The sequence below is a fragment of the Bufo gargarizans genome, chromosome 2 (assembly GCF_014858855.1).
Source record: "Bufo gargarizans isolate SCDJY-AF-19 chromosome 2, ASM1485885v1, whole genome shotgun sequence".
NCBI lineage: Eukaryota > Metazoa > Chordata > Amphibia > Anura > Bufonidae > Bufo > Bufo gargarizans.
This window is the reverse complement of record NC_058081.1, coordinates 55,480,546-55,499,396: the sequence shown is the minus strand read 5'-3', so window position 1 is coordinate 55,499,396 and position 18,851 is coordinate 55,480,546. Positions and strand designations below refer to the sequence as shown.

General features: G+C 44.3%; 1 protein-coding gene and 1 long non-coding RNA gene across 2 annotated transcripts; both read right to left on the bottom strand.

The window, feature by feature from the left end:
- Positions 1-4,055: 4,055 nt before the first annotated feature.
- LOC122929589 lies at positions 4,056-10,771 on the bottom strand. Its single transcript, XR_006387985.1, has 5 exons — positions 10,576-10,771; positions 9,104-9,187; positions 8,927-9,008; positions 6,542-6,567; positions 4,056-4,584 (listed from the first exon to the last, which is right to left on the bottom strand). It is a non-coding gene; the product is annotated as an uncharacterized LOC122929589 (long non-coding RNA).
- Positions 10,772-15,087: 4,316 nt separating this feature from the next.
- SWSAP1 (SWIM-type zinc finger 7 associated protein 1) lies at positions 15,088-16,922 on the bottom strand. The gene is made up of 2 exons (XM_044282923.1): positions 16,585-16,922; positions 15,088-15,602 (listed from the first exon to the last, which is right to left on the bottom strand). Exons 1-2 carry the CDS (start codon positions 16,840-16,842, stop codon positions 15,165-15,167), a joined length of 696 nt encoding a protein of 231 aa, XP_044138858.1. The 5' UTR covers positions 16,843-16,922; the 3' UTR covers positions 15,088-15,164.
- Positions 16,923-18,851: the final 1,929 nt, after the last annotated feature.

Here is an 18,851-nt window from a genome sequence, read left to right as displayed (position 1 = left end):
GATGGTGCAAGACCAATGTGCTTTAGTAGTTGTAGGATGAGGGAAACTTTACTATTAAGAAGGTACATAGACCAATGCATTGTCGTAGAGCAAGCTGGGCTAATGAAAGTGGTTGGATAATGGGTCCTTCATGAAGCTAATGTCTTCACATCTTGGATTAGATCTTTACAAACAGAGAGAATGGCCACCTAAACCTAGAAGGAATGGTCCATAAATCGTCTGGTGGTGGGTAGAACGAAGTTTTTTTTTGTAGTTATTAAAAGATTGTCTGACAGTCTCTTTTTGTTAGAAGCGACCCACAAAGATCCTACTGCTGGAACTCTCAGCAATCAGCTGTGGTCTGAGGAGAAAGGTGGGTCAGTATGGAAACCATTATATTGGTATGGGATAGGTAAATCAAGAGATTTCTTATACTGGAGACGTTGCCATGTGCACATGATATTTTTGAGGTGGGGTGTGAATTTGGAGGAGCATGGTACTGATGGTGGTTTGGATTTGGGATGACAGTTATGTTTCTTACTAGAGGTACACAGTCTAAGCTGACTGGATTTTTTTTACAATGGCTGGAAGGTCACCTGGACCTAATTTCCCACAGAGAAACGATATGACTGCACGGTGACACTGCAATTTTAGACCCTAGCCTTAAAGGTGTTGACATAACCCCATCGTCACCCCTCTGGCCTCCCTGATATGAGCATCGTGCAGGGCAAAGGAATTTTCTGGAGATCTGGTGACATACTGCGCTTACCATGGTGACTGCTAGGCGGAGGCTTCCGCCTAAAAGTGAACCCGGTGACGTCACTGGCACTGATGGGCCGGCTTTAAAACTGCTTAGGGAAGCGCTAAAGCCTGCCCATCAGTGTAATAATATAAACAAAAAGCCATTGCCCTGCGCTATGCAGCACAGGACAAAGGAGAGCATTGAAGCATGAAATACTCCGATGCTCATATAAGGGGGGCCAGAGGGGTGAAGATGGGGACCCGGACAACCCCTTTAAGGGTGGCTGCACACAGTGCAAATATATGTGCAGAAACAACTGACATGCGGCAAATCAATTTCCACAACTAAGAAAAAAAGCAAAGTATGCATGAGACATACGCTTTGCTGGTACTGTATTACTCAGCGTTTTTCTCCGTACGTAAAAACCGTGTATAATCCGCATTGTGTGCAAGCGCTCTAAAAGGTAGGTCATCAGTACCAGATTGGTGGGGGGATCCAGCACCCGGCTCCCACATGATCAGCTGTTTTAAGCAGCCACCTGCGCTGGAAGAAACACAGTGGATAGAGCAGGCATGTCCAAACTGCGGCCCTCCAGCTGTTCCAAAACTACAACTCCCAGCATGCCTGGATAGCCGCAGTTTGGACATGCCTGGGATAGAGGAAGGATCAAAAGGCTGCGTCCATTGTGTAGTGGTTGTGCTGGCGTGCTGCAGCCCAGCGCCATCCACGTATATAGGGTAATTTACACCACTTAATAAATTTGGTTCTTCTATGAATGCAAGTTTATTGTGTACTTCACCGTATGACAGCGATGCTCATTGTAACAAGAAGCATCATAAAGGTTGAGCGATGATCATATATCAGGATATTGTATCACGATCACATAGAGTAGTTATGGCCTGTGATATATCGTTCATCTGATGATACTCCCCTCTCAGCAATAACTCCCATATTATTGAGAGTAATTATAGGGCGCAGAATCATCCCATGTACTGTATATAGGTCAAACACATGAATGAATCACCCCACCTCACGCTGCGTACTGGTTCTACTGGTTTACTGTGCTGCAATAAATCTTGCAGGATAATGCTAAGTTGTCATCCATAGCAAATGATCAGGGGTTTTCAGTGACTTAAGTGTGTAGTACAGTACCAGCTAAGTACATGAGATTTTCAAAATCTGATGTATATGGCGTGGAAATTTTCTATGCAGAAATCGAACTGCGGGGCGGATGTGAAAATTTGCAGCATTTTAATTGTTGCTTTTTTGTACAATCAGAACTGTGAAGCATCAGTTATGTTTGGGCTTCCCTAATGTTTTTTTCAGCCATATTAGTCTCTGTTTAAGTTGCACCGCTAGATGCATTTCACTCAGAAGCAGGAGACGTCTCCTTTCTGACAGAACAGTAATGCTGTGACACCCTTTCCCTTACTTCCCTGTGATATTCAGAAGCAATGTAGAAGCAGTTCTTTTATCAGGCTCAGATAGTTCTGACATGCCCCAATTTCCTTTAAATCTTCTTCTGAGTCTCTGTTACCAGGGACTGATCTTGCCTGACAGCAGGCAGTGGACTGCAACTTCGGTAGAAATGACTCCCCTAGCAGCCATGACTTTACAGGTTTTTTTTTCAGGTGGATGTAGACATATTTTTTAAATTAAGTGATTTAGAAATGTGCCAGTTACACCATTCTCTATTAAATGAAAGGAAATTGTGTGAAAGTACGGTGAGTCTTTCAAGGGTGAATTCCAGGGGATTGCCAGGACAATGCCCTTAGGTGTAGCCCAAAGTGAAACCGGTTGGTTGGCGTAATAGATCCATACCCACTACCTGTAACAATGACCTGTTGGTTACCTAGAGCCACCACTAGAGGGGGCTTAACAAATGCAGTGAACCAGCTCACCATGATGAAGCGTGGTTGCACAAGTGCATGGACATCAGAAGATCAGCAGAAAATTCAGGAAACCAAATCCATCCGGGGACTTCAAGTAAAACTTCCTCTTTATTGTAGAAAATTTAAAAACATTCTAAAACGTCTAAACACGAATCCAATAGTAAAATATTTTAGCTTGCGTGTTTTGAATATACAAATCCTTAGTCATAGCATGTTAATAAATGACTGTTCCCCACTAAAATACCATTTGTAGTTTCCCCCCCCAAGGAACTGGTGGGTTGAATACACGTGGCAGTTTAACCCCATACACACCACACTAATGAAAGAACAATCTCATGGTACAAATATTGTAATGATTTACAGGTTTTGCATTTTTTGTGGCCACATTTGTAACCATAAGAAAGCCATGGTTGGACACATCTAGAAAGATATCCTTGATTAAATCCTCCCTGTCCGGAGAGCCGGCCTGCGAGATGCAGCATTTACAATTTTACAAGAATAACCTCAGGCTGGTGACCTGTTATATGAAGCAGAGGACTCCCTGGGAAAAAAGTTCCTTCTTAGAAGAACCCATTCACCATAAGGAGTGTTGTCGGTAACATGCCTAGGTTGGGATGAGCTCACCAAAAGAACTGGGTTCTCCGATGTTTCCTTCCTACATGGTTCAACCTGGACCCTATTATTGCAATCACTAAGTTCTCTGTCCAGGAAAGAAATACTTTCCCTTGCAAAACTGGCTGTCAATGTTAACCGCTTCATTACCAGAGTGTTTACCCCCCTTCCTTATCAGGCCAATTTCTTAGATGGGCCTATCTAACTGCAAATAACTAATCTTATTCTGAGCCAACCTACATGTGTTTGATATTTTTCATGGGACATCTTAGACCTTTGTTTTGTGCCATTAGATGAAAGATATAATATTTAAAAAATGTATATCAAATGCTCAGACCCCCCAATATCAGATGCTCAGACCCCCCCATATTAGATGCTTAGGCCCCCCAATATCAGATGGTCATTCAGGCCCCCAGATGAGAAGCTAAGTCCCCCATATGCTCAGACAGACCCCATATGAGATGCTTAGACCCCCCCATATCAGCTGCTCAGACCCTCATATTAGATGCCACCCCTGTTTATATGTGTCTGCATTGCTTAAAAAATTATGTTTTTTATATATGCAAATAAGCCTGTAGGAGCAAGGGGGACGCTGCCATTAGTCCTAGAGGCTCTGCTCTCCCTGCAACTTCTGCGTCCTCTGCACTTTGATTGACAGTACCAGGAAGTGAAAATATACTAATGTTGGGCCCTGTCATTCAAGATGCAGAGGACGCTACAGTTGCAGAGAGAGCTGAGCCTCTAGATGTAACGGCAACACCCCCGATGCTCCTAGAGGCTCATTTGCATATATTCAAACTTAATTTTTCTTTGAACCAACACAGATGCCTTTAGCTGCCAAGTGCACATATAACAGGTCGGGCCAGTGTCATAGGTACAAACCTGCTGACAGATGCACTTTTGTCTATGGCAAAGTAGCGGTAAACAGGAAGAGAAAAGGGAGACAGCACGTATGCACTGCGTGCGCTATCTCCTCATACAGCTGATTGGCAGCAGTTTGTATACCTGAAACGAATACGCTAAATTATGCTGCTACTGGATTGCGGTTCAGACTGTTTTTAATTTTTCTACAATAAAGAGGAAGTCCCCAGAGTGTTGGATTTGGTTTCCCGACTAGGTGCTAACGGCATATTCATTCTATGTTGCAGTCACACAGTATGCAGTAAGCCCCGTGCCCTCTCTAAATGTGGTTTTGTGCAGCCAGAATATTAAGTTTTCCGCTTTCCCAGAAACAGATAAAACTATTTAATGGCTGAAAAGAAAATTTAATAACTTGACTTTTTCTCTGTGATCCTGCGTTGTATTCTTGATGTTGCACACACAAACAGGACACTTGTAGAAACTAGGCATATAATCAGCCTGCAATGAGATAAAAGAGGAATCGTTTATGTCGTCAAATGATTGCCACTAAACCTCTCCTTCCCCGCATCCCTCATTACTAAAACTCTTCCTCCTCCCTCATTACTAAACCTCTTTTTCTCCTCATCTCTCATTAATACACCTCTGCTCCTCATACTTCAATACTAAACCTCTTCTTCACCTCATTCTTTGTTACTAAATCTCTCCTTCTCCTCACACTTCAATTCTAAACATCTTCTTTTCATTCTAAACCTCTCCTTCTCCCCATACTTCAATACTAAACCTCTTCTTCGTTACTAAAGCTCTTGTTCTCCTCATCCCTCATTACTGCACCTCTCCTTCTCCTCATCCTTCATTGATAAACCTCTACTTCTCCTCATTCCTCCTTACTAAACCTCTCCTCATCATCCATAAACCTCTTCTTCTCCCCATCCCTCATTACTACATCTCTCCTTACCCTCCTTATCCTCATCCTTCATTACTAAACCTCTTCTTATCCTCATTCCTAAACCTTTTGTTATCCTCATCCCACATTACTGTGCCTCTCCTTCTCCTTATCCTTCATTACTAAACCTCTATTTCTCCTCATCCCTCATTACTAACCCTCTCATCCTCTGTTCTAAACCTCTCCTTTTCCTAATCCCTCATTACTAAACCTCTTCTTCTCCCATCCCTCATTTCTAACCCTCTCCTCCTCCTCTTTCCTATGTTGTAAACCTCTCCACATCCTTCATTACTAAACCTTTTTGTCTCCTTATCCCTCATTACTAAGCCTTTTGTTCCCTCATCCCTCATTAAATCTCTCCTTCTCCTCATACTTCAATACTAAACCTCTTCTTCATTGCTAACCATTTTCTTCTCCTCATCCCTCATTACTAAACATCTTCTTCTGTTCATCCCTCGTTACTAAACTTCTCCTTTGTTACTAAACCTCTTTTTCTCCTTCTCATTCCTCTTTACTAAACCTCTCCTTCTCCTCATCCCTCATTACTAAACATCTTCTTATCCTCATCCCTCAATACTAAATACCTCCTTCTCCTCATCCCTCTTTATTAAACCTCTCCTTCTCATACTTTAATGCTAAACATATTCTTCTCCTCATCCCTCCTTACTAAACCTCTTATTCTCCTCATCCCTCATTACTAAACCTCTTCTTCTCCTCATTCCTCAATACTAAATACCTCCTTCTTCTCATCCCTCCTCTCCTCCTCATACTTTAAAGGGAACTTGTCACCGGGATTTTGTGTATAGAGCCGAGGACATGGGTTGCTAGATGGCCGCTAGCACATCCGCAATACCCAGTCCCCATAGCTCTGTGTGCTTTTATTGTGTAAAAAAAACTATTTGATACATATGCAAATTAACCTGAGATGAGTCCTGTCCCTGACTCATCTCACGTACAGGACATATCTCGGGTTAATTTGCATATGTATCAAATCGTGTTTTTTTTTCACGATAAACGCACCCAGAGCTATGGGGACTGGGTACTGCGGATGTGCTAGAGGCCATCTAGAAACCCATGGCCTCAGCTCTATACACAAAATCCCGGTGACAGGTTCCCTTTAAAACTAAACATCTTCTTCTCATCCCTCCGTACTAAACCTCTCATTCTCCTCATCCCTCCTTACTAAACCTCTCCTTATCCTCATTCCTCATCACTAAACCTCTTCTTTTCCTCATTACTAAAACTCTTTCTCCTCATTCTTCGTTACTAAACCTTTTCTTCTCCTCATCCATCATTACTAAACCTCTCCTTCTCCTCATTCCTCATTCCTTACTCTCTCCTTTTCCTCATCCCTCATTACGGAACTTTCTCCCCATCCTATATTACTAAACTTCTCCTTCTCCTCATCCCTGAACCTCTCCATATAGGTGTGTGTATAACACCTGTACTGCACTGCTCCATTTCCCATTATACCAAGTCAAGCCTCACAAATGTACAATAGTATGTGCTCACCATTTAAGTGAAAGCCTTGAGACTTCCTATAAAAGAGATTACAATGTCTGATTATAATTACAGTAATTTCTGAAGCTAATAACAAATGTCTTTATTGGTCATTCACAGACCTCAAAGACTGACAGAAGGTGCACAGAACAAATATGCCGAGAAGATGCAAGAACATCTAACGATGGACATGTCCTGATCACTTATCATAAGGTTGTGTCAGGGCTATGTCTATATCATATGTTTTATGTCTGTATATATCATTGTCATATGTATATATCATGATTTTACGTCCCATTATTTGTTTTGCTGTTTTTTTCTTGACAAATGCAAGGAAATACTCCTGCTGTCTCCTGCTACAATGCTTTGTAACACGTTGAGAGCCAGTTTGCTGATCACTGAACAGAGCCAAGAACATGATGAGACATCACAGGAGAAGACGTGTGTATTTGTGGATCCATATGGCTGTTCTGACCAATATAGCACGGAACACTCCTGAAAATGTGCACTCTCCAACCGATACCGTAACAGTATAGGCCCCGAATTAAATAATGGTAGACGGCTGTTACTCACAGTCCTGTATACATAAATGATTATAGTCCCTGATACATAGACAGCTGTCATCCATAGTCCATGATACATAGACAGCTGTCATCCATAGTCCCTGATACATAGACAGCTGTCACCCATAGTCCCTGATACATAGCCAGCTGTCACCCATAGTCCCTGATACATATCCAGCTGTCACCCATAGTCCATGATACATAGCCAGCTGTCACTCATAGTCCCTGATACATAGCGAGCTGTCACTCATAGTCCCTGATACATATCCAGCTGTCACCCATAGTCCCTGATACATATCCAGCTGTCACCCATAGTCCCTGATACATAGACAGCTGTCACTCATAGTCCCTGATACATAGCCAGCTGTCACCCATAGTCCCTGATACATATCCAGCTGTCACCCATAGTCCCTGATACATAGACAGCTGTCATCCATAGTCCATGATACATAGCCAGCTGTCACTCATAGTCCCTGATACATAGCGAGCTGTCACTCATAGTCCCTGATACATAGCCAGCTGTCACCCATAGTCCATGATACATAGACAGCTGTCATCCATAGTCCCTGATACATAGACAGCTGTCACCCATAGTCCCTGATACATAGCCAGCTGTCACTCATAGTCCCTGATACATATCCAGCTGTCACCCATAGTCCATGATACATAGCCAGCTGTCACTCATAGTCCCTGATACATAGCGAGCTGTCACTCATAGTCCCTGATACATATCCAGCTGTCACCCATAGTCCATGATACATAGCCAGCTGTCACCCATAGTCCCTGATACATAGCCAGCTGTCACTCATAGTCCCTGATACATATCCAGCTGTCACCCATAGTCCCTGATACATAGCCAGCTGTCACTCATAGTCCCTGATACATATCCAGCTGTCACCCATAGTCCCTGATACATAGCCAGCTGTCACCCATAGTCCCTGATACATAGCCAGCTGTCACCCATAGTCCCTGATACATAGCCAGCTGTCACTCATAGTCCCTGATACATAGCCAGCTGTCATCCATAGTCCCTGATACATAGCCAGCTGTCACCCATAGTCCCTGATACATAGCCAGCTGTCACCCATAGTCCCTGATACATAGCCAGCTGTCATCCATAGTCCCTGATACATAGCCAGCTGTCACCCATAGTCCCTGATACATAGCCAGCTGTCACTCATAGTCCCTGATACATAGCGAGCTGTCACTCATAGTCCCTGATACATAGCCAGCTGTCACTCATAGTCCCTGATACATAGACAGCTGTCACTCATAGTCCCTGATACATAGCCAGCTGTCACTCATAGTCCCTGATACATAGCCAGCTGTCACCCATAGTCCCTGATACATAGCCAGCTGTCACTCATAGTCCCTGATACATAGCCAGCTGTCATCCATAGTCCCTGATACATAGCCAGCTGTCACCCATAGTCCCTGATACATAGCCAGCTGTCACCCATAGTCCCTGATACATAGCCAGCTGTCACTCATAGTCCCTGATACATAGCGAGCTGTCACTCATAGTCCCTGATACATAGCCAGCTGTCACTCATAGTCCCTGATACATAGCGAGCTGTCACTCATAGTCCCTGATACATAGCCAGCTGTCATCCATAGTCCCTGATACATAGCAAGCTGTCACCCATAGTCCCTGATACATAGCCAGCTGTCACCCATAGTCCCTGATACATAGCCAGCTGTCACCCATAGTCCCTGATACATAGCCAGCTGTCACTCATAGTCCCTGATAAAGAGACATCTGCCACTCTCATGTCATTTATACATGGGTGGTGTCAGGTAAGTCTCCATCTACTGCTCCTTTATGAACACTTACAGGAACTGATCCATGACGGATCGGGGATGGAAGCACTTGTAGAGCAGATAGATGATGACGGGGAGGACGAGCAGCCCCAGAACTGCAAGGAAGAGACACATGAATTACACCTTATCTGGGGTGATACAGGGAAGCAGTGGAGGTAGCAGGGAAAGTAGGAAAAAATCCTGTGCCTACCTAATCCAAACCACCATGGAAGCTTGAATCCCAGAACAGGTCTACGAAACTCGACAGTATCATTGGATGATTCCAGGGTGTCCCCTGCGGAGACAGGACATAAAACTATGATAGCCAGTACTAAACTCCATAGACTATAACTCCCACAATACACTATTTATCTGCAATACTATACCCCATTTCCTAGACCAGAGCTCTCAAGCACGCAGCCCATGGGCCGCCCAGGAGGCAAGGTGCCCAAGGAGCAGGAATATAGCATGTGCTGGCATTACTAAACGCTCCCTGGTCCTTTTCAGTGGGTACCAGTGCTGCCCTATGTCCTGGCAGTGTACAGCTTCAGGAAGTAGTGCGTAGGCGCACACCATGGTCTGACACTGTGCAGCACTGGCGCCGGGACAGTGCTGCACTGCAGTCTGCATTTATTCTGGGGTCTGGTCTGGGGAGCTGTAATAATTCTGGGGTCTGGTCTGGGGAGCTGTAATAATTCTAGGGTCTGGTCTGGAGTCTGTCTGTATTCATTTGTAGGTCTGTTTGGAGGTGTATATGAATTCTGGGGTCTGTATTCATTTGAAGGTCTAGTCTCGATGTATGTATGATTTATGGGGTCTATATTAATTTTAGGGTCTGGTCTGGGGATCTGTATTAGTTCTGGGGTCTGGTCTGGGGATCTGTATTAATCTTGGGGTCTGGGTAACTGTATTAATTCTAGGGTCTGGGGATCTGTATTAATTCTGGGGTCTGGTCTGGAGTTCTGTATTAATCCTGGGGTCTAGTCTGGAGATCTGTATTAATACTGGGGTCTGGGGATCTGTATTAATTCTGGGGTCTGGTCTGGGGATTTATATTAATCCTGGGGTCTAGTCTGGAGATCTGTATTAATCCTGGGGTCTGGGGATCTGTATTAATTTTGGGGTCTGGTCTGGGGATTTGTATTAATCCTGGGGTCTAGTCTGGAGTTCTGAATTAATCCTGGGGTCTAGTCTGGAGATCTGTATTAATTCTGGGGTCTAGTCTGGAGATCTGTATTAATTATGGGGTCTAGTCTGGAGATCTGTATTAATCCTGGGGTCTAGTCAGGAGATCTGTATTAATCCTGGGGATCTGTATTAATTTTGGGGTCTGGTCTGGGGATTTGTATTAATTCTGGGGTCTAGTCTGGAGTTCTGAATTAATCCTGGGGTCTATTGTAGAATTTTACAAGCCCACCCGCGCTCCCTGATTCACTGAAATCTTAAGTGTCATACAGAGGATTCGCTGCAAGGTTCACTGCCACGGTCTGCTGCAGTGACCGTAATAGGAAAAAGTTAGGGAGGTCTGATTTGAATACAAATCAGAATCGGAACCTGCGCTGATTCCAATCTGTGTCCGAGTATTAGCTCACAGTACGAGAGATAGGGGAAAAGAAAGTTTCACAATTTTCTAGTGAGAAAGACAAGAAAGGATGTATTCACAGTAGTTTTTCTGGTGGTTACCTTATTTGACAGGTAATTTATCTGTCCGTGGAGTATAATTCTTTTCGGATCCGGTGGGTTGGTTTACAGGTCGCCTTCAAGTTCAACCTCTAGTGTGGGTGGTGCTCCGGCCGGCAGCAAATCACTCACACGAGGGAACCCTAGTTGGAGTCCGGGAGCTTGGCGTGTGACGTCACCGCACTTGAGTATGGAAGCCTTCAGGGGACAAATTCAATCCGACGCGTTTCTGAGCCTAAACGGGCTCCTTCGTCAGGGATGGTGAGGTTTGTCAATCCTGAAAGTAAATAGGCTGTTGTTCCCATGGCAACTGCTAGTTTGTTGGCGCTAGGAACACTTAACCCCATCTGATCCGGTTAGTATTTTCTTTTATTCAAAAGCAAACCATTCAATACCTTGATTGAGGCCATATGGGGCCAAGCTATTTAGTTTAAATATCCATTTGCTTTCTTGTTTTGACATTTCTTTTATATAATCACCACCTCTCTTATTAGCCGGTACTTTTTCGATCCCTCCAAAAATGGATCCCATGAATTTGCATGCATGATGTTGAGCATAGTGACGGGATAGTGGGTGTCCCTCAAATTTTTTGTGTATATTGTTCACATGTTCTCTAATTCCCCTGGAAGGCCTATAATTTCAGGAATTGATGGACTCACATCCAATTTATCAAAATATGTTGATGTACTACTACAACCTTATGTTCAAAAACTACCTGCCTACCTCAAGGACACTACACACATTCTACAAATCTTGAAAGAAATTGAATGGAAGGATAACTATATCTTGGGAACGCTGGATGTGACCTCACTCTACACCGTGATTGAATACGAGAAGGGTAGAGAAGCAACGGAATTCTTTCTGAGAAAAGATGGCGTTATGCCAGAAAACCAGATCAACTTTATTGGAGAATGTATCACCTTCATTTTAAAACATAATTATTTTAAATACGGATCCGATTTTTACTTGCAGACGTGGGGGACCGCGATGGGGACCAGATTCGCACCGAGTTTCGCAAACCTATATATGGGTCGGTGGGAGGAGCTCACTTACCAGACCCTGGGCGGAACCGGTGCGAGTCTGGTCCTCTGGAAACGTTTTATTGATGACGTAATTTTTATTTGGAAGGGAGATGAAATTTTACTGGATAAATTTTTAAAGGATTTAAATAAAAATGATTTTTATCTTAATTTTAGTCCCACCTGGAGCAGAACCCAGATCAATTTTTTGGACCTAACTATTTCCATCTCAGAGGGTTCTATCTCAACAAAAACCTATCACAAACCCACTGACACTAATAGCTTCATACCCCTTGACAGTTGCCACCTGCCTACCTGGCTGAACAATATTCCAAGAAGTCAATACATACGCGCTAGGAGAAATTGTACCAACAACACGGACTATGATGAAGAAGTGCAGAAACTTAATGAGAAATTCTTAGACAAGGGATATGACATCAAAAACCTTTTACCAATTGCTGAACAAATTAATAACCTGGACCAACGCACGCTCCTACAGACTAAACAAGCCGTGATAACTAAACAGACAGTTGATGACCACCCACAAACAATTGACATCCCAATCATTAGCAATTATAGTGAAGGCACGTCTACCTTCAAGAATATCATTAAACGACATTGGGATATACTCAAACAGGACAAACAAATCGGCGAAATGCTAACACCGCACCCCAAATTTATATTTAAGAAGGCTCCCAACCTCTCCAACTTAGTGGCACCCTCCATTAAAACTAAAACATTATCCATAAAGAAATGCAATATGAAGAAGGGCTTCTTTCCATGCAAACTATGCCCAAACTGTAAATTGACCAATAAATACACAAAAGGACCCATGTTAGAATTAAAAACAAAGGACTCCGCTTTCAAATTGAACCATCATATAACATGCAACACGGCAGGAGTTATTTACTTCATAAAATGCCCATGTCAAAAAATCTATGTGGGAAGGACCAAAAGACTACTAAAAACAAGAATTAGAGAACATGTGAACAATATACACAAAAAATTTGAGGGACACCCACTATCCCGTCACTATGCTCAACATCATGCATGCAAATTCATGGGATCCATTTTTGGAGGGATCGAAAAAGTACCGGCTAATAAGAGAGGTGGTGATTATATAAAAGAAATGTCAAAACAAGAAAGCAAATGGATATTTAAACTAAATAGCTTGGCCCCATATGGCCTCAATCAAGGTATTGAACTGTTTGCTTTTGAATAAAAGAAAATACTAACCGGATCAGATGGGGTTAAGTGTTCCTAGCGCCAACAAACTAGCAGTTGCCATGGGAACAACAGCCTATTTACTTTCAGGATTGACAAACCTCACCATCCCTGACGAAGGAGCCCGTTTAGGCTCAGAAACGCGTCGGATTGAATTTGTCCCCTGAAGGCTTCCATACTCAAGTGCGGTGACGTCACACGCCAAGCTCCCGGACTCCAACTAGGGTTCCCTCGTGTGAGTGATTTGCTGCCGGCCGGAGCACCACCCACACTAGAGGTTGAACTTGAAGGCGACCTGTAAACCAACCCACCGGATCCGAAAAGAATTATACTCCACGGACAGATAAATTACCTGTCAAATAAGGTAACCACCAGAAAAACTACTGTGAATACATCCTTTCTTGTCTTTCTCACTAGAAAATTGTGAAACTTTCTTTTCCCCTATCTCTCGTACTGTGAGCTAATACTCGGACACAGATTGGAATCAGCGCAGGTTCCGATTCTGATTTGTATTCAAATCAGACCTCCCTAACTAATCCTGGGGTCTAGTCTGGAGATCTGTATTAATTCTGGGGTCTGTTCTGGAAGCCTTTGAGATCCCTGCCCTAAACTATAACACTACATTCATCACTTTCAGTAATTAAAACCCATATACAGTACTATAACCCCCACAGTATACTTGTAATCCATAGTACTAAACCCCATACACTGGAATATAATCCCTACTCTCCTCACTACTACTAACGCCCCCTTAATGACGCCATATGTATAGCTTTAACCCTATTATAAAGCACACTTACCTAGGAGGCCGCACAGATGAAGAAAGTGCAGAGAAACGATGACTAGGAGTAGCTTCATTTTCTGAGTTACCATGATAGGGTGCTAGAGTCCTATGATGGGTTTATATAATGATGTCACAAGGAATAACATTGTGATGTCAGCATTTAATAAAAATAACACTATGGGGTCATGAATACTGATAAGTTACCATGGCAACCATTCAGATGTAAACATAACAAAGTGAATGTCCACCAGTTATTCTCATGTGCTGAGTTATTTCTTTGATAACCCCTGCATAGACATGGAGGTGAATGATAATTCTAGATACCTGCAGCCAACAGTAGAGGGAGCTCATGAGTTTAATGCATACTGTTCTATTACACACATGCCTGGCCATCTCCTCTATATGTGGCTGTCAGATTAAGGGTCAGGTGGGGTCTATGTCTTAAGGATGGAGGCCCATACCATATTTTTGGCCCAGAGGGCTCCCGTGTGGCCCTCTCTTGCATATGTATTATGGACTTCAATAGGAGTCCAATATTTAGAGCCAAAGTTGTCAGATCCGGAACGCTTTAGGGAAGGCTGTCCTGGCCCCACACGATCCCATCCTTGGCACCATACTGCTTCCACACAGAGCTGTAAGGCGGCATTCACACAAAGGGGTTTTTGAGTATGCTTTAGATGTTTTACATCTTTTTGTGCCTTTTTTTAGGCAAAAAATGTCAGCACCAGATGAAGTCTATGGGAAATATGAAACATAGGACAGTTTTTTTAAATCTTTTTTACTAATGTAAAAAGGGAAGGAGTGATATAAAACTGCAAGCCATGCAAAAAAAAAAACAGAAAACAAAAAAAGCCATTTTAAAAACACCAAGTTGTAAAACATCTTGTATAAGCAAAAATGCCACAAATGCCTCATAATACGTTGTACAGGACTTTTTGCCCCCTAAAAAAACACTATTACAAAAAACAGTATGGCCGTACTCTTTTCACAATTTATGTGCTATATCACATAAAATTTGCTTGCACGTCATGTGATCACAGTGATCTACTGTAAACTTGCTTGGGCTATACCCCCCCCCCCCCCCCCCCCCAACGATATGCCACAGAACGGCCCAGCCATAACATTGAAGGGGTTTTCCAAAACTTTTACACTGATGACCTATCCTCAGGATAGGTCATCTGTATCTGATCGGTGGGGGTCTGACAGCCGGGACCCCCGCCGATCAGCTGTTTGAGAAGGCACCGGTGCTTGGGTTGTGGCCTTGTCTCAGCTTTTCCTGGGCCAGTGATGTCACGTTCATATGACCTAGAAGGAGCTCAGTCCCACAATTTGGCCCTTCTCAAAGACACCCGGATCTCTAGGTTTGACCATTTTTCCCCCGCTTGTAATGGCTGCTATTAATAGTTTCTACCTCTTGAAGTCAATCATCTCTTCGATCAAGGTCACTTGAATAGATTATCACTGCACACCAGAGGACACCTCAATGTCTAGTGTTTCCAGAATTTATTTTTATTATATACAAAAAATTAAACAAAACCTAAAATAAAACAATCACTTGGGTTACGTTAGTCCTGTGATGTAGGGCATCGCTCCCCTATGGCGACACAATAACTGACTTGTATACTCCCATCTTCCTCGACACGCAGGTTCCACTGTGGTCTCGGAGACATGAAGCTAATTTTAAACACTTGCTCCTTAACCCCGGATGAGAGCTCATGATACACAAGGCACTGGTTTGGGAAGTACCGTTCAACGGCCAGAAACGCCTCGTCAGTACCAATAGAGTTTGGGGCCGCAGACACTAGGAGGCCACAGCGGGAGTGGGATACAGAGTCCAACATCAGGGTAGAGATAAGAGCTCCATCGTGGAGGCTACATGTGGGTGGGAGGTATTGCTCCAGTCTATCCACCAGGATGAGGGAAGGAGCAGGAGATGTTAGATGAAGTGAGGAGAAGAACTGAAGAAGATCCTTCAAGGAAGGAGGGTACACAAAGCGGATTTTCTGCAAAGAGAGAAAAAAAAAGAATCAATGTTTGGATTCCCTGAGTATATTGATAGTGCTGGGAGTTCCTACTAAGAGAGGGGAAGAGTGAGCTGTGGAAATTGGGCATTGAATGAGATTTTTGTAAAAAAATTTTGGAGGGTACATTATTTGTTTCTACAATTCCTTCAGTATACCAAACGTAGGTAGACACATCTACACACAACTTCACTGAAGACCATGCCGACGAAAAAAGACCCCAGCAATACAAATCTTAGCACTATAAAGCAAGAGGATCCAGAGACAAGACATTTCCAGGACCCTTGAGGTAAATGAGAGGATGTTCAAATCCATTCCTCCTAAGATAAGCCTCACTGGGTATCTTGTAGTCACGCTATGGACAGCGCCCTTCCGTTATTTGATATACGGTGCTGGGTGGACACCTCTTGTCCTCAAGTCTTATAATGGGGGATCGTCCATGTGAGAACCACTCCTTTATTGACTACATCCATGACGGACTAATGTAAATTATGCTCTGTCCAAACGGTACAGTCAAATCTTGTTCATTTTGGACACAATTTCATGGTAACAAACGGAGACTTGACCACACAGTGTACAGAAGCCCTGAGGACTCTTCCTTGTTTTGGAACCCATGTCAAAGCATACCATGTAGATGGACCTTGATGCTTTATTTGCTATAAAACGTGTGCACTACACAAGCTTATTGCTGTAGGTTCTGCTACCATGCCTATGTAGAAGGTTTTATCTGGAATGGACTACCCCTTTAAGTCTGTAACTACAACGGACCACCTCATATGATGATCTGACTAGAATGGTTTAGTAATCCATAGCAACCAATCAGAATTCAGCTTTCATCTCCACCTCCGCATAGGAAAAATGAAAGCTGCACGCTAATTGGTTGCTATGGGCAAAACTTTTGCTGATACCGTGCCATCATGTTTCTTACTCAGAGACCCTCCCCGCCCCGTCCCTTCATGGGCACCTTTAGTATAAGTGGGTCCCGGGCCGCTCTGCCCGCTTTGGGCACAGTCTGCAGCGGCTCCGGGCAAAGATACAGCACCGTTCCTTCCTCCTCTGCCGCAAAAGCCGCCACCATAAACATAAGCCCGCTCATCCCGCAGTCAGGGGGCCCAAGGATCAGCACTGGAGGTCCATGAGGACCACACTCTGCGGCCCCCACCTCACCGGGCTCCTGGGAGCCACTCAGCTCCCTGAACACCCGAAGCAGCGTCCGCGCCATGTTCTGGCGGGAACCGCGGCAGCCGCCATTTTGTGCGCGTCACACGACACGCTCTGGTAAATGGCCGCTGGTGGTTGGCTTAGTCTGAGGGAAGGAGGAGGCGGCGGCGTCTGGTATGTGTCACTTCATCATGACTAGAGCTGTGGAACTTCAACTCCCTGCTGTTCCTGTCAGGATACACCCATAACTCAACTGATAGCGGTATAAAATGGCGGACGTGCAGTAGATGAGGGAGTCTCCTTCTATGAGATAGCGTTTCATTACACTTTCTCAGATACTACAGCGATGTGGGTGACCTCAGGACATGGCCAGACCTAAGGCACTTTTCACAATTTGGGGGTCATTTGCGAGCAGATTTGGAGCATGACCCGTTTTAAATGCCTGTGAGACAATATTTGGGCATTTTTGTGGCGCATTTAACACATAGGAGTGGTGGGCCCCGGCAAATTTAATAATTTTATGCCAGGAAAAAGGCGTTAAAGATGAGAAAAAACTACGCCAGCAAGTGCCTGATGAAGGTTTGCTGACAGGCACAAGGTCTACCAAAGATCCGCCTAATGTATGATGAGGTGCACGCCCCATCATAAATTAGGTGCATCTTCTGGCAGCGTAAAAAGTAATAAAAAAGCCTCCAAAAAACCCCAAAAAGGTATATTAGACGCTGTTTTGATAACAATGTCTAATATACCTGCTACCTGGTCCTCTGGTGGCCCCTTTTGCTTGGATCGACCACCAGAGGACACAGGCAGCTCTGTAAGTAGCACCAAACACCACTACACTACACCCCCCTGTCACTTATTAACCCCTGATCACCCCATATAGACTCCCTGATCACCCCCCTGTCATTGATCACCCCCCTGTAAGGCTCCATTCAGACGTCCGTTTGTGTTTTGCGGATCCGCAAAACACGGACACCGGCAATGTGCTGTCCGCATTTTGCGGATCCGCACTTTGCCAGAACTATATAGAAAATGCCTTTTCTTGTCCGCAATTGCGGACAAGAATAGGACATGTTCTATAGGCTCTACAAAAAACGCAGTGTTCGCCCGATCAGGCCTGATCTTGTGCTCACACTTGCGTTCAGTCCGCCTCACCGCAGTGACCGAATTTTTTTTTTTCTGATCACTGCAAAAACACCGTAAAATCGCTGCAGCGCTATAAAAAGATCACTTTTGAGGGGCATGGCGAGTTCATAGAAATTTTTTTTTTTTTGGCACAAGTTAGCGGAAATTTTTTATTTATTTTTTTCTTACAAAGTCTCATATTCCACTAACTTGTGACAAAAAATAAAATCTCACATGAACTAGGGTTGGGCGATATACCGGTATCACGATATACCGCGGTATTAAAAAAACTGCGATATCGCCGTTTCCTAAATACCGCGGTATTTTGTGACGTCATCAAAGAGGTCAGTGCACATTGTGCGCTGACCTCTTCTAAACGTGCATCCGCCCGCTTCTAACAACTCGCCTTCAGGAACTGACTGATCACTTACCGCCCGCCCCTGCACCTTGCTCTTCCTCTTGCTCCTGGCCTGCCTCCTTCTTGCTCCGCCTCCCTTAGTCAAGTCTCCACCCACCACCTGACATCATCACCGTTGTCACCCACCAGTGCAGGGCGCCGTGTGAGTACTGTGTGAGTATTGTCTCTGGAGAGACTTTTCCTGCGGCTGCCTCACTAGTGCGTTCTGTCTGATGACAAAGTTATAAACTTACTACTTCCCGCAGCGGCCGCCCCGGCTCTCCCTCCTCCTCGCTCCCATAAGACCTTATTATAACGCTCCTTGTGGCCCCCCATACAGTGCAACGCCTCCTTGTGGCCCCCCATACAGTGCAACGCCTCCTTGTGGCCCCCCATACAGTGCAACGCCTCCTTGTGGCCCCCCATACAGTGCAACGTCTCCTTGTGGCCCCCCATACAGTGCAACGTCTCCTTGTGGCCCCCCATACAGTGCAACGTCTCCTTGTGGCCCCCCATACAGTGCAACGTCTCCTTGTGGGCCCCCCATA

Coding starts and splice junctions, on each gene's coding strand:
- SWSAP1 (XM_044282923.1), bottom strand. CDS start 16,842: ATGGCGCGGACGCTGCTTCGGGTGTTCAGGGAGCTGAGTGGCTCCCAG. Junction 15,603..16,584: donor GGGACCCACTTATACTAAAG/GTGCCCATGAAG, acceptor CTCTCTTTGCAG/AAAATCCGCTTTGTGTACCC.